The 15862-nt window shown below is 42.4% G+C and overlaps 1 protein-coding gene across 4 annotated transcripts in view; it reads left to right on the forward strand.

Annotated features, from left to right (window-relative positions):
• Positions 1–15862, forward strand: part of ephb2b (eph receptor B2b) — a 148135-nt gene that overhangs the window by 118483 nt on the left and 13790 nt on the right. Inside the window, exons 6-11 of one of the 4 annotated variants that reach the window (XM_023955298.2) lie at positions 877–1001; positions 1821–1983; positions 4618–4726; positions 12357–12421; positions 14585–14698; positions 14782–15029. In XM_023955298.2, the coding sequence (XP_023811066.1) occupies positions 877–1001; positions 1821–1983; positions 4618–4726; positions 12357–12421; positions 14585–14698; positions 14782–15029 (824 nt within the window). Of the gene's footprint in view, positions 1–876; positions 1002–1820; positions 1984–4617; positions 4727–12353; positions 12422–14575; positions 14699–14781; positions 15030–15862 lie in introns of all 4 variants that reach the window. The other 3 variants (XM_023955295.2, XM_023955297.2, XM_023955296.2) reach the window with 3 other exon arrangements.

Raw genomic sequence — 15862 nt, forward strand, 5'->3', positions numbered from 1 at the left:
CATATTTCACCGCCAAGCCATGGCCATAGGTTGTGTGGCCATCCCATAATAATTTTAAAACTTCCTTAGGGAAGCCCAGACAGCCGCTTTGATCCTTATTAGTGGATTTTAAAATAGTTATTTTTTGGGGTGGGGGTGTTGTTCAGAACTTCACCCATTACTCGGTACGTGAAGCTTTTGGTGAGTTTGAGTATGTGCTGGGGGTCAAATTTTGGCTCAAAAGCGCCGCAAGAAAGAAGAATTGTGCAAAGAACCTGGTCCTAAGTCCAGCATTCTGCTGCTGCGGGACAGAATAGAGTCATCTGTCATGACAGATTCACAAAAACGGTCCATTTTTAGCTTTATGATGGTAACATGTACCCATAATGCATTGCATCCTGTGGATGGGTAAACTCTCAGAGTTGTCGACACTGACGTTTTTACAGTCGCTCAAGACGTGTTGCCGCATTTTTGTGGTCCTTAAGAAGTATGTCGTTTGTTTAGCTTGCATGTGTGATGAAATGTGCTTTCCATCACGGATTACATGGTGGTCTGTTCATTTTAGAATGATTTATTTGCAGAAGGTGGTCGGCCGTCAGCGGCGTGACAAGCGTAAATGAATCTCATCACAGTCACAGTTGATAGTGGGAAGTCCCAGGGGGCCGTTCATGCGGTTCAGCCAGTGTTGTGACTTGCCGACTTGTCTTACATGTCTACCCACCAACCCCTGACGGGAAACTGCAGAATGTTATGTACTGTGGACTTTTATGGTCTTGTATCTTTTCAGAACCCGGTGTTTGACAGGAAAAAAAAGGTTCTGCTGAATTCCATATGCCTGTGAAGCTGATGGATGTGCTGCAGAGTTAGCAGGTTTTTTTTGTTTCTGTTTCTTTGCAGCTCCGTCTACGGTGTCTATTATGCACCAGGTGAGCCGCAGTGTGGACAGCATCACCCTTTCCTGGTCCCAACCGGACCAGCCGAACGGAGTCATCTTGGACTACGAACTGCAGTATTATGAAAAGGTAGACCCGTCCCTTTCTCTGCGTTCTGATAAATAAACCGTGCAGTGATTTTTTAAATGTTTCACATTTGAATTCTGGACATCCCTCTGTGCGTTTGCTCCCCATCAAATCCTCGGAGGCACGCAGCTTCTGAACATCAGTCAGAACCTCTGCTCACTCTCCTCCAATTACAGTCATGGTCAGTCACTGGGAAAGGAAACCACAGCCAGCCCTGCAGAGGGGCCGCCGGGGATTGATGCGCACAGACTTTGTGGTTGAAACAACAGCACTCCGACTGATGTAAAAATAGTCTTCAAGGGGCATAAGCTTACAGCGTACAGCATTTCATTGATCATTGAAGCCCATTGGTGGAGATGACACGGGAGCGCTCTCGTGCTCAGACACACATACGTTTGTCAGGCTTTTGTCTGCATGCTTAGTTGTTCCAATTTTGACTTTAATTCCCGTCTTTGACACAGCTGGAGAGAGCTGTCAAAACAATTTCCCTGGCCCCCGCTGTGGCTCAGAAGTGTGCGCTGAGAAGCCGCTAAGAAGGTCTCCGTCTGTGCTCTCAAACCTGTCAGCAGTCTGGAGAGGAAGATTTGGCGGAAAAAGTCATCTCTGATCCTCAGTCACAGGAGCAGTCTGACCTGAAACTGCCATCTTCTAAAAAAAAAAAAAGTTCAGCAAAATCATTCATCCGTTGTATTCAGATTGCGCTCATTTGTTTGTGTAGTTTAATAGTCGATTGGCTCCCTAATTCATGTGGCATTTTCTGATTACCGCCCTTTCCCCATGGCTCTGTAATCACTTTCAGTCTGTTTTCCTTTTTGCTCCCAGGATCTATCGGAACACAACGCCAGCACCATCAGGAGCCAAACCAACACGGTGGTCATCCGGGGTCTCAAGCCAGGAAGCATCTACGTGTTCCAGGTCCGGGCGCGGACCGTGGCCGGGTTTGGACGTTACAGTGGCAAGCTGTACTTCCAGACCATGACGGAGGGTGAGAAAATGGCCAGCGCTCAGCGGAGCACGCACGCTCCTTAACACCTTTCATACGTGACCCGCACTGCGCAGCAGCGTGGATTCAGACAGCTGCAGCAGTAACAGGGAGGCGTGCTGGGTCCGAAAAACCGCAAGCATGACATCAAATCGTTTTCCTCCTACCAATGCATTGTTATTTTCAGGAAATGACGGTTTTTCCAGAAGGTGGTCTTTAGCAACATGAAGGAAACCTTCACGTCTGTTTGCACACAGCTGGAAAACAGGGAGCGTTTAGTAAACATCAGTGAAGTAGGTTAATGTTATAACGCTGCCTGGGCTTCCCCCCCCTTTGTACAGCTCATTTCCGTGCGCCTGCAGCGCCCAGGGCCATCATTAGTCTGATCTCTCGTACGAACATACGTGCCGCCGCCGCCACACGCACAGGGCCCGGCGCGGCCGCAGCACGCCGACGATTCGGGAAAACAGCACGTGAACTATGGCGCCGTGAACCCGCCGACATATTTGGCTGGAACAAAAAAAACAGATAAAACGAGTATTTGTTTATAATCAAGTCAACGAAAGAAAATATACATATATTTTTTTAGAAAATGATAACATTTTATCTATATAAAAACTGACCATAAACATAATTAAATTGAAAAAAAAAATTAAATTATATATACGTACATGTATATTTTTGTGGTTATTAATAGATATTTATTTATTTATGTTCATTTATGTTTCTTTTTTATATTTTATTATTAAAAGAAGCTGCATACTCTTTTTTTTATATTTTCTTCTTCCTCCAGTTTGCTTCTTCAGGTGAATCCACTTGATCTTTTCATTCTGCACACATTTCTGCTTTAATAGTTTCAATCTTTCCTTTACAGTTTTCCTTTTCTCTCATCTTTTTTTTGCTAGTTTCTTCTGGAGGTTTTCTTTCTCACAGAATGGATTCTGAAAGGGAATAAAGATGAGCTGCAGGTTTTCTGGTCCTGCAGTCATAATCCAGCCCCCTTTTTGACCCCCCTGACCGTTTAACGGTTTGTTTTCTGCCGGTCACTGACTGACCCAGGGACGGGGAAGGCCGGTGGTTTTTATGGACGCGTTGCTCGCCTGAATGCTTCCAGGACAAACTTCTGGTTTCCTGCTTCACAAAAAAGAAAAATTCATCTTCAAATCCATAAAGAAAAAAAAAACACGTAAATTTCTCAGGGATAAGAAAATCATAATAAAAGTATAGAACTATTTTAAAAGAATTTTTCTATTTTAGTTCATTTAAAGAAATTTTAACCATAAAACACTTAAACAATATGTTTCTAGTCAAAAGAAAGAAACAAAATAATGTAGTTTATTAATATCTCAAAAATGCGAGAAACGCATCACAATACATGAATTCAGATTAGTGAATAATAGAAATGTATTTACTAAAAGTGGATATTAATATCAAAGTATTGTTTGGCATCAATCACACATTTACTGTTGCAAAGAATCTTTTAGCTTCCATTTGAATTCAAATATTTTTTACTTTTTATTTTTTCCACAAAATTAAAGAGAAATTATTTTAAAGTGCTCATCAGCCTATATGTAAAAAAGGAGTGCTTAATATAAAAGCTTTATTACAACGATGTTAAAGTAAAAAAAAGAGATTATAATTTGTAAATGTCATTATTATGGAAAATTGGACAGTTTACTGTGATCAGTGAATAAATAACTGTGTGTAAAATATATAGTCTGCAGTTCTTGCTAAATAAATTATATTTTAAACATTTCCCTGTACATATTTTTTTCAATAAATACCATAAAAATACATAAAACAAATAAAACCAAATAGGGGTGTAATTCTACAGGTTTGCCTCATATTTTATAGATTCAATGTGTCATGTACTACATGTAATCTTCTTGAACTCTTATTTTTTTTAATTTTCCCTTCTTATCCTGATTAATAATCTCAATAGAATAGAATAGATTTATGCTATTCATTGTCACACATCCAGGAAAAATTTTAAACGCTCACCGGTCAGAGCTTCCTTTATTTAAAAAATGATAAACCATCAATTATACCTAAGAGTTTTGGAATAAAATACAATTTGTAATAAATAGTCATATCACAAACTATAAAATAATCAAACGTTTGAAATGAGGATGTAAAGTTACATATTAACTGTGTTTATCTTCTTTCATATATTGCTTTGAGTGCCTGAAATAAATAACCCCACAAACTGCAGGACCTATAGAGATCAGAACCTCCCTGAAGGGACGGTCAGTGATCTGAAAAAGGAGGAAGTCGTCGGTGGCGTGCAGAGGACTGGTCCGGCGCCGCGTGTGTGTTATCATTTGGTAACCGATTTCCCATTCCTGGCTTCCTGATAAGTCTGGGTGTCACCCAAACATGTTTTCTCTCCCCACTTTACACACTTTCTGCCAGATGATTTGTCCGTGTCTGCAGCATCCGAGCACATTCGCCGTGGTCTGTAGAAAGGTCTGTTCAGCCGGCGAAGACGCCAAAATGCTTGTTGGTCCTCCCAGCCGTATGTCAGGGTGTCACCCGCTGCTCCTGCCATATGCAGCGGCTCAGATGCCGCCTCGTTTGTGCCAGACTGTGACTCTGCGTGTTTGTGAGGCTTTGTTTTTTCCGTCTCCTCCTTTGCAGAGGAATACAACACGAGCATTCAGGAGAAACTCCCGCTCATCATTGGCTCGGCTGCAGCGGGGTTGGTCTTCCTCATTGCCCTGGTGGTCATCATCATTGTGTGTAACCGGTGAGTGATGCCTGTCACAAAAACACACAGACCTAAACAAAGCAATCACAAGCAAAGGCTTTTTAAGATTTATTTCCAGTCAATTAATGCCTCAGACTTTTGTCATTCAGACATAATTCACCATTTTTGATGAATATATTCTTAATAACTATTAAAGAATACATATTGAAAACTCAGATGTTTTTAGGTTATTAGGATGAAATCTATCATACACTAAATTTTGAATCTGTTGTTTAAAATGAGATACATTTAAGTAAATTCAACCTAACATGGAGATATATTTACAACTTCAACACAACAGACTATTAATAAGAATGATTATTACAACCATAAGAAAACATTTTCTCCACGTTTGATTTGTAAAATACTTTTAAACACAGGATGGCAGCTGTTCAAATGCAAATAGGCCGTCTATAGTCAAAAAAATCTCAATGTAGCAAATCTATACTCAACAAAGGTGTAAAAAAAAAAAGAAAAGAAGAAGGTAAGTTATATACTAGATTAAGTCTCCTCAAATGACCAAAGATCCTGGCAATCGTCAGTCAAACTGCTTTTTGTTGACCTAAAGAAAGTCTTGAAAGCCCACAACTTAATAAAAAAAAAAACTGAAGCAAACAAGGAAGAACTCCGATAAAAATGGTGTTTCTGGTGTTTTGAACATGTTCTTGTGGCGTTTTTCTGATGATGGAGGTCATTTGTAAAGAGAATTTGGCTTATAGAATGCATCTGTAAGTATTTCTTTATTCAAATTGTTGTGAATCAGCAGCAGACGAAAAAATGCAGCTTGTAAAAGATCTGTGAGGTCAAATGACGATGGGCGGAGCCACAGTCTCCCTGCTACGCCCCATTCTGATCCTCCACCTGCAGACCAATAGATCCATGAACGTCTTGTTTTCCTCGTCTGAGCTGGAATCTGGATCAGAACTGGATGACCGGATGGCTCCGACATTTTTTCACCATCGAGGGTTTCGGCCGACAGGTCTTTTCAGAAATTTAGTTTTAAGCTGTTCAAAATTTTTGGCCGGTTTAAAATTACGCAGTATTTTACGCAGTATTCATATAATTATGCGTATTTTACATCGTTTATACGCAACTATTACGTAAGTCTTGCACAAATTGATGCGTGATTTTTGCGAGATGCATACGCAAGTTTGTGTCTTTCCCCGACCGTTTTCACGCATGAACCACCAATGGATTACTTTTATATCACGTATGCGGCGACCATTTTCCATTTTTACCGTAAATTTTGTAATCAACACACAAATCACTGATCAATTGCATACAAGCAGCTCAATAATCACGCACGGCTCATGCTCCAGTTACGTGTTCTTTGCGTGGTTTATTCGTACTTCTTCTGTGGTTTTAACTTTTCATTCATGATACATCTGTATAAATTTCACGTGAAGACCACAACTTCCCTCACTCACGGTCATCCGTGCAATATGTGCAAAATCTACATAGCGGCTGCATGACAGGGCCTTAAGCCAGCAGAGGAGCGTATAAACACAAAGCTATCAGTTATGGAGGACAGGACGGGAAGGCGGGGTTATGCCGTGCCAGTGGTCCCGCCCACGACTCAGAGGTGAATTCTAACGAACTACTGCAGAAATTAAAGCTACAAGTAGCATTTAGCGGGCCCGAGCACGTGCGACCGCCTGGCACGAGCGACCGCCCCGTGAGCAACGCCCTGCTCGAGCCATTCTCGTCGTTTTTTCTTGTCCATTCTGGAGCTCCAAGCTATTGTTAATACGACAGCAGCCTGGGGGGGGGGGGGGGGGGGGGGGGGGGGGGGGGGCTGTAATCTGTTGCCTTAAGGTACAAAGACTTTTGCATATCACATGAAAAAAATTCAAGCAATGATGATAATTGCTATCACTGTCCCTAAGGATGAGAACAATAGAACTCATTCAATTTCCACTACAATGTCTAGATGAGTGTCAGCTATGTCTGATAACTTGGCCAATTAGCTGGACCGGGATCTTGCAAAGTGCAGGTGGTTAACGTCCAGTGTGATGAGTCTGTGGACGGCAACAGTACAGCATAGCTTTTGGTTTCCACAAGAGAAGAACTCCTGACACATCTGCCCTAACAGACAACTACAAGAGGAGTTGAAATGTATAACACGGTGAAGGAGTTTTTGTGCAGAAAAAGGTACAATTAGAAAAGCTGGTAGCAGTGACTGCAGAAGGGACTCCTGCTATGATCAATAGACAAACAGGTTTCATCACTCACTGTAAAGCTGACCCAGACTTTCCAAAATGTCTGCATTACTGCTGCGTCATTCACCAGCAGGCCTTATGTGCAGAAGTGATTGGCTCTGGACATATAATGACTCTTATTCTGAAAATCGTAAACAACCTCAGCTGCAAAGCAAAACAGCACAGGATTTTTAAGGTGCTATTGGAGGAGATGTCTGTTGAATATGGTGAATATGAACATTGTGAATCTGAACTTGCATTCTTGACTGACATTACTGGAAAACTAAACCACTTGATCTGCGAGCTGCAAGACAATGGCAAAACTATTTTTTTTTGACCAGCCTGCCTGAGCCAGTGTTTTTCTTGTGGGGATCTTTTCTGCCAGGGCTTGTCAGCTTGGTCAGTGGATGTTGCTGCAGTTGTCTACCTTGCTGGGACAGCTGGAGTTAAACACAGCAGCTCACGGCTCTGAAGTGGACCCCGTTGCTGTCCCAGTCTGGATGGGCACTGTGGCGATGTTCCAATGGCCAGGCTGGCTCCTGGTATAAAGAGATTCCCAAATACCATTTCCTAACCGCAGAGCCAAGGATGTGTTTACATGTTTAGGTCAAAAATGTGATGGACAGCTTCATGTTGTCTAAACATGCCACCCTGTTATTAATCCAGTTGATATGGTTCTCCATCTGTGTCTAGGTGATAGAAAAGCATTTTTTTTTATATTTAGAGCTCTAAGCAAACAAACAGTTGTCTATATAAAAGAGCTTTTACAATTGTGCACTTTTAGCAGGTCTCTGAGTTCATGTGACCAATGTATGGTGGATTTTCACAGACCTTGTTTAAAACTGAAGGTGAGAGAGACTTAGAGAAATGGCTTCATTGTTCTGGAGTTCTTTGTTTCATCCACAGAAGTGTAGAATTGGTGATTGATTTTGAAAAGCTGCTGAAAAAAGTATCTTTTTCAAATTGCAATTTCTAACTTGGGTTTTACATTTTGTGTTCCATTTTTTGTGCTTTAATTGGGAAGCATTTGTTATTTGTTTGGTGTTTTTAAGGTTCTGCAAATATACACATCATTTTTTAGAGACATTTGTTATCAGTTGTGTTTGTTGATTTGTAGTTTAATTTCATTGGATGTATAGATGTCGTGTGGGGGGGAGGCTCGAGAGCAGGTAGGACCCAGGCGCAGAGACGGGAGGCAAACGGGTTCAGGGCAAGTGGGTTTATTTAACTAACAAAAAGCGCTGCAGAGCAGGATGACAAAACTAAAAACAAAAACTTACTGTGGCATGGCAAGGGAAGGGACATGGACGCCAGACAAGAAGACGTGATCAACATGAGCAGAAGTTAATGGACCAGCACAGGAGGAAGGCAGAGACAAGACTTATATACAGACAGGGCAGACAAGACACAGGTGAACACGATTAGGGCAGATGGGGACCAAAGGAAGTAAAACTCAAGAAACATGACAAGACAGGAAACCTTTCAAAATAAAACAGGAAACAGAACCAAACAAGACAGAACAAGAACTAAAGCGAAAAAAAAGACAACAAACTGAAACCATGACAATAGAAAGGAAAAGAAGTTCAAACATTGATTATAAAAAAGGATATAAGAGATAAAAAAAAAAGAAAAAGGAAAAGAAAAAAGATAAAATATTGATTTAATTGCATTTTGAATGAATAAAAAACAATGATTAATAGAATCAGAATCAGAATCAGGAATCAGAAAAAGTTTTATTGCCAGGTTCAGTAGAGCGCACTTTACAAAACGAGGAATTTGACTTGGTGTATAGTGCAATTAAGAATAAGTTAAAAATTAAGTTAACAACAACAACACACTATATACAGTAGAGTAAGGTGAATTAAAGTGGGAGCACAGATGGGCTGGGATGGTGGGGCCTGTAAGTGGCACCGACAGTCCTTTGGTGGGCGGGGGGTGGAGGGGGGGTCACCTGGGGGAGTTGGGGTTCTGTTCAGCAGGCTGGCTGCAGTGGGGAAGAAGCTGTTCTTGTGGCGCGAGGTCCTGGTCCTGATGGACCGGAGCCTCTTGCCAGAAGGGAGGGGCCGAAAGAGATTATGTCCTGGATGAGAGGGGTTGGCTACAATCCTGGCTGCCCGCCTCCAGGTCCTGGAGATGTGCAGCTCCTGGAGAGACGGGAGGTGGCAGCCGATCACCTTCTCTGCTGAGTGGATGACGCGTTGCAGCTTGGCCTTGTCTCTGGCCGTGGCCGCAGCGAACCAGACTGTGATGGAGGACGTGAGGGTGGATTCGATGATGGCGGTGTAAAAGTCTACCAGCATCTTTTCAGGGAGGTGAAACTTCTTCAGCTGCCTCAGGAAGTACATCCTCTGCTGGACCTTCTTAGTGATGGAGCTGATGTTCTGCTCCCACTTGAGGTCCTGGCTGATGATGGTTCCCAGGAAGCAGAAGGACTCCACAGAGGTCACCGGGGAGTCACAGAGGATGACAGGGGGGAGGGGGGCTGGGGCCTTCCTCAAGTCCACTGTCATCTCCACTGTCTTCAGAGCATTAAGCTCCAGGTTGTTAGCGCTGCACTATGACACCAGCCTGGCTATTTAACTCCTGTAGGCCGACTCATCTCCGTCAGAGATGAGGCCGATGAGTGTGGTGTCGTCAGCAAACTTCAGGAGTTTGACAGACAGGTGACCAGCTGTGCAGCTGTTTGTGTACAGGGAGAGTAACAGGGGTGAAAGGACACCGCCCTGGGGGGATCCGGTGCTTGTGGTCCGAGTATCTGAGACGAGCTTCCCCAGCCTTACATACTGCTGTCTGTCCGTCAGGAAGTCTGTGATCCACCTGCAGGTGGAGTCAGGCACATTCATCTTGGAGAGTTTTTAATACTAAAGATGTATGAAAGACATACCGAAAAATATGTCTTTCAGTGTTTAACTGGCTGTCTTTGGATTATGCATGCCTGAGTAATGGCCATTCTTACTTCTCATCTCTCTGTTCACTGCTTGCTAATTTACATAGCAGGGGTCCCAGCAGGAGGGGGCGGGGTTGTAACACGACTCCTTCAGCAGAGCCAGGCTGAGAGAGGCTTTGACATGTAAGATGTTAGATGTTAGAATGCCAGATGTTAGAATGACCAGTTCATTTTATATCTATGAAAATATTCAGGTAGCTATGGGACATGTTTAGCTATAGGTCTGTGAAAATTGGTGTCGATTGTTGAAACATAAGTTACCATAAAAAAATGTTTGTTTGGAGTCTAGACAGATTTAACACAGGTTTTTGGATGAAAAAGGATTTTTTATAAATCATCTGTTACACTTTTAAGTCTGAAAAAAATATGGAAGGCAGCAAACACAGATCCCTACCGTTTTTAATTTTTTTGTGCTGATATTTGAAAGATAAGTTATGCAAAAAAATAGGTGTTTGCAGTTTTGCCTAAAAAGACGTTTTCGGACCTTTTTGGATGAAATGTTGAATAAAAGTTCACCTGTAACTTCAATAATTCTGAATTTTTTTAGGAAGCAGTAGCACATAAATGCCTATGAAAGTTGAATTCTTGGTGCTGATAACCTAAACATAATTTATGCTAAAAATCTTTGTTCAGTCCAAAATTTCATTAAAAAAATCAAGTGATGAAGTTTCTCGTAGACCCTATAGTGTTACATATCAAAGCTGGAGGTTATTAAAGGCATCTAATTCTGAAATCTCAGCTTCCTGAGACAAACGGCTGATTTATAATAAATTTCTATTATTTGGGTGCACATAATCGACCACTTCCTGTTACGCAGGCACCGTCAGGTGTACACCCATGAAACTTTACATGATGAGAGAAGACCCTTCTGAGTATCTCCAGTTTTAATTTCATGCACATCGGACAAAGCAAAGAGAAAATACAGGGCAGAATGTGCCCCATGCAATAACTAGGTGGCGCTATAGAGCTCGTCCAAGATTGTCATATCCATGGGTTCAGAATAGAAGCTTCATCATATCCATTGAATTTCAGTGAGATTGGACAAGGGATGTGCACGTGAGAGCAACTTTTGTGTGCATAGCGAGATGCCCAACTTTGCCGCTCTGTCACGACCACACCCCCGCATTGAAAGTTATGGTTTTTTGTCAGAGTAAACTTCAATGGCTTTTCAACAGGTGGATGTCATTTTCAGGTGTGTCGGCTCATCCTACTCGGAGTAGTGATGCTCCAAGTAAAACATGTCATTTCCTCTTGCCAGCAGGTGGCGCTACACTTTTTCCAGATTTTTTCACTGCAGATGTGTTCAGAGTCAGACTACAATCATGCATATCAATTTTGGATCAGATTGGATTTTGCATGGCTGAGTAATGGCCATTTTTCTTTTCATGGCGTGTTTTCGAAACGACCTCCAATTTTGACGCGCCGCCATGGTCACAAACATCCATAAAAACTTAAAAGCTTCGCAATTTAACATCGGACATGTGTTTAGTTTACACAACCAAAGTTTGAAGTCATTACTCCAAAATCTCTAGGAGGAGTTCGTTCTAGAGCGAGGCCTGCAAATGTCCAAAATGAAGCAAAAATGACATATTGACCTCAATATATCAGACTTCCTGTGCGAGTGACAGGTGGGTCCTTTCAGACTTTTTTGTAAGTCTCCATCTGAAGAACATGCCCTGTAAAAATCAAGCTTGTACGTTAAAGCGTATGCGGGGCGTCGGGACAAAAGTCACTGTAGGTGGCGCTATCGAGCCGTTTTTGTGCGCCCATGCCAATCTCCTATAAAATACGAAATTTTTCGCGACTCCTGATGTGTGTGCCAAATTTGGTGAGTTTTGGGGTATGTTAAAGGCCTCAAAAAGGCGACTCTTCCGGTAGAATAATAATAATAATAATAATAAACATTCGAATTACAATAGGGTCCTTGCACTCCGTGCTCGGGCCCTAATTATATCCTAGAAAATGACACGTTTTTTATTTTTCTTTTGGCCAAAACAGCATAACCAAAATTAAAAGACCATTGAAAATAGATCAGATGATGAGTAGGACTGAGCATCATCTGCTGTACCTGCTAACAGCTAGATTCTTGTTTTACATCAAATAAAAGTAATTTGAAAAATGTTTCCCCAACTCTAGCAACTGCTTGTGTGACCTTTTAGTTTGCAGAATTTCTTTTTCGATAGATTTTATGCTTTGAAATAACAAAGAATAATGACAGTCTGTAGAAACCTGAACGTTTTTAGCTCGATAAGGCAGCTGCAACACTTCTGTTCAGATAAATACACAGATGTCTGGGATGCTCCATGCTATGGCTGGATGCCTCTTTCAGTGTAGCAAAAACAACAAACACGTTCCTACATTCGGAGACGGGTCGTATAGCCGATTCTTAGTGTATGTAAACCTGGGGGGTGTTTCATTCTTGGCGCCCCTTTCCTCTGCCTCTCTTTGAACCCGAACTTGAGTCCCTTTGTCTTTTCCCCAGGAGGCGTGGCTTCGACAGGCATGATTCAGAGTACACAGACAAGCTGCAGCACTACACCAGCGGCCACAGTGAGTAAAAGCATCCCTCCTCTTCATCACGTTTTTTTTTTTTTTCTGCATCAGACACACCTGTCTCCATGACAACCACGTCACATAGTCATCCCCATGGCAATCAGTTACCACTCCAGAGCCTCGCACACCTGTCTCCATGACTACCACCGTACGAGCTGCTGTCCTTGGCTATGGCCCTGCACAGCTTCATACCCCCCCCCCCCCCACACACACACACACACACACGCACACATTGGAGCAATCTTGCCTATTGTTTGATTCAGCCACCACCCCCCCAGAACCTGGATTTAACCACATCAAAATTACTGCTGGAAACAGGCGCCTCACGTTTCACTGCTAACTAAATCCTTTGTGCTGGAAATAGGTCAATTTTCTCCCACATTACAGCCTTTGGGACATAAATGCAAGCATCCTGTTTTTTTTTAATTGTTGAAATTTTATAAAGATATGACCAAAAGACAAAATTACCTGATGCTTTTTAAAGTTCAAACGACAACAGTGCTGCGATTTTGCTGGGAGACAGAGCTGAGACGGAATGACATCCCGGCTCGGTCTGAAACACTGATGCTGGTCTGTCTTCACCCTGACTAAAGGCCCAGTTCCGTCTGCAAAGGAAGTTAACGAACCTGTTTGGCTCGTTTGTTTTTTTAAATTACAACTTTTTCTTGCCTGTGGTTCTGTAAATTACTTTGAAACGTAAGAGAAGATAGAAAAACCAAGACTGTTAAACAATATGTCCAATAATAGGTTAAGGAAAGTCTCTTCCAGTGAACATCTTAGTTTAACTGCCCTTACGGGCAGATTTAGGCTGTCTGCGGCCAAATAACGGTCAAACCTGTACGGGGCACACAGGTGGCTCGCACTAAATATCAAAGTCATAGGCCGCTTGGGGAACCCGCAAAGAGAAAATCTTCATTTGTTTCTAACAGCATACTGTGGGCGACTGGTCGTAGTGAACACGTATGCAACGTGTTGGGGTAAGTAAGGGGTTTTTGGTTGTCCGGGTCCGTGGAGGGTCGTAGGACCGGCTGCATCTTAAGGGGATTGCAGGTGTGTCTTGCAGTTCCCCTTAAGCTTGTATGGCCACCTCGACGGAGATCATGAAAATGGATCGGACCATTGTCACTGCCTGTGGTAAGTGTATCGTGAAATATTTTATGTGTCGCTATGTCAGCCGTATGTCATAAGTGTGTGTAACTTCTGGTATCTTTACAAATACTTCACGATACACTGACCACGTGCAGGAAAATGGTACATTCCATTCTAATGACCTTTCTTGAAGTGGCTGTACGAGCATTAGGGGAACAACAAGACACAGCCACACTCCTCTAACGATGCAACCATTCCTATCTACAACCCTCTACAGAGCTGGACAACCCAAAACCAGCATCTGTACGGTCGTTGACCCATACGGAGGTACCTGACTGAGGCCATAGATACTTCCAGGTCCTCTCAGCAGCCAGAAAAGTCTGTCATAGTTCAGGCTTCTGCCTTTGCTGTTTTGGTGGTCTGCTGCATAGTTTTTCAGCTTGAGAGGAGATTGTAGGATTTGTTAATGGGGGGTTTCGCGTGGAAAGATGCTTTCCATCTGTTGTCGGTGTGGCATGCCAGGTTTGGCGCTGTGTGCACGTCCTTCCAGCACAGCCGAAACCCCGGCATGAGTTTAGCCTCCGTTCACCTAGCCTCGGGTCGAAAGTGGAGGTATGAGCAGAATAATCGGATTTAAAACTCAGGACTCCCAAGTCCTTGAACACTTAAAGGCCACCTTAAGCTAATTTACCTGGCATCGGGGCTTAGGACAGCCAATTTATTACTGGGAACGGAGCTGAGCGGCGCTGATATAGGACCTGGGCTTCTCTCCTGAGTGTTAATGGCTCTGTGGCTCACCAGAGATGATGTGTATATTAACCCAGCGAATCTCCACTAAGAGGAGCTGCCATGTCCTTGCTGACTGCACAGCAGTGCACAGTAGCCAAGAGGCGCTTGTTGAGACTTATTTATAATTACATGCCCCTCCTCCATCTCCCGACCTTCAGAGCTCCCGTGTCATACGCAGAAATCCCACAGTTGTACAGGAATGTGGGAAGAATGGATTGTTGCTGCATTTGAGATATAATGAAATATTATAGAGGTTTCATCCTGTCTTACAAGTGACTCCAGGAATGAAGATTTACATCGATCCATTCACGTATGAGGACCCCAACGAGGCTGTGAGGGAGTTCGCCAAGGAGATCGACATATCATGCGTGAAGATTGAGCAGGTCATCGGTGCAGGTAACAGAGCCAACTCACTGAAAAAAACAGAAGGGGTTCAGACTGAACTGGGTAAAGTTTTCTTTTTCTTTTAATGTCACCAGGAGAGTTTGGCGAAGTGTGCAGCGGAAACCTAAAGCTTCCGGGTAAAAGGGAGATGTTTGTAGCCATTAAAACCCTGAAGTCTGGCTACACCGAAAAGCAAAGGCGGGACTTCCTGAGTGAAGCCAGCATCATGGGGCAATTTGACCATCCTAACGTCATTCACCTGGAGGGCGTGGTCACCAAGAGCAGTCCTGTCATGATCATCACTGAGTTCATGGAGAACGGATCTCTGGACACTTTCCTCAGAGTAAGAAGCTTTATTTCTAAATATTTTTATCCAAAACTAATAATATTAACATAAAGTTGCAATGATCTTGTGCAAATAAAAGAACAAGATATTAAAAAATAAAATAAATGCTACATAAAATGTAGAATTGCAAACAAAACAAAATTGAATTGAATTACAAGTTTACAAGATAACAGTTTTATGATTGGATGCATCTAAAGCCCCACTCCGATCATTTACTGACCTATTTTCAACGTCTTCCCAGTTTAAATTGTGATTTTAGTGCCTTTAGCTAAAATAAAAAATAAAAAAACTGTTATTTTCTAGAACATAGTTTCTGCAGAGCGGCAGAAGTTCATTAAAAATTCACCTGTAACTTGTGGACAGAACCGTTTAGCAATCCCACCTCTACTTCCCATCACCCATAACAGCTTTACATGCTCTCCCGCTGGCTTACAGCCCCTCCCGACCCCAACCTAACGTTAGTGGTGCAACAAAATGACAAAAAGAAGAAGAATGTCTTAATGCAAATAAGAAACATAGGAGGAGAACAGTCAGATTCCATGTTGGTTTTTCTAACGGCACTTCTTCTTCTGTGTTGCTGTCAAGAGCAAATATGGATATTTGCACCTACAGCGCCCTCTAGTGGTTGTTAGTGGGAAAATAACAAATATATGAGACTGTTTAAAATAAAAAAATCACAAATAAGTTGCTTATGAGTATAAGGCAGGGCAAACTATGAAAAACAACGCGACTTGTACTCTGGAAAAAGTTCTCCGAAATTCAATTTCTGAGCTTTATTTTCTCATACATGTCCTCCGTCATAAAAAATAAAAAGCCCAAAGATGTTAAAA

Source organism: Oryzias latipes, chromosome 5 (assembly GCF_053564925.1).
Source record: "Oryzias latipes strain Hd-rR chromosome 5, Olatipes_Hd-rR_3.1".
Taxonomy (NCBI): domain Eukaryota; kingdom Metazoa; phylum Chordata; class Actinopteri; order Beloniformes; family Adrianichthyidae; genus Oryzias; species Oryzias latipes.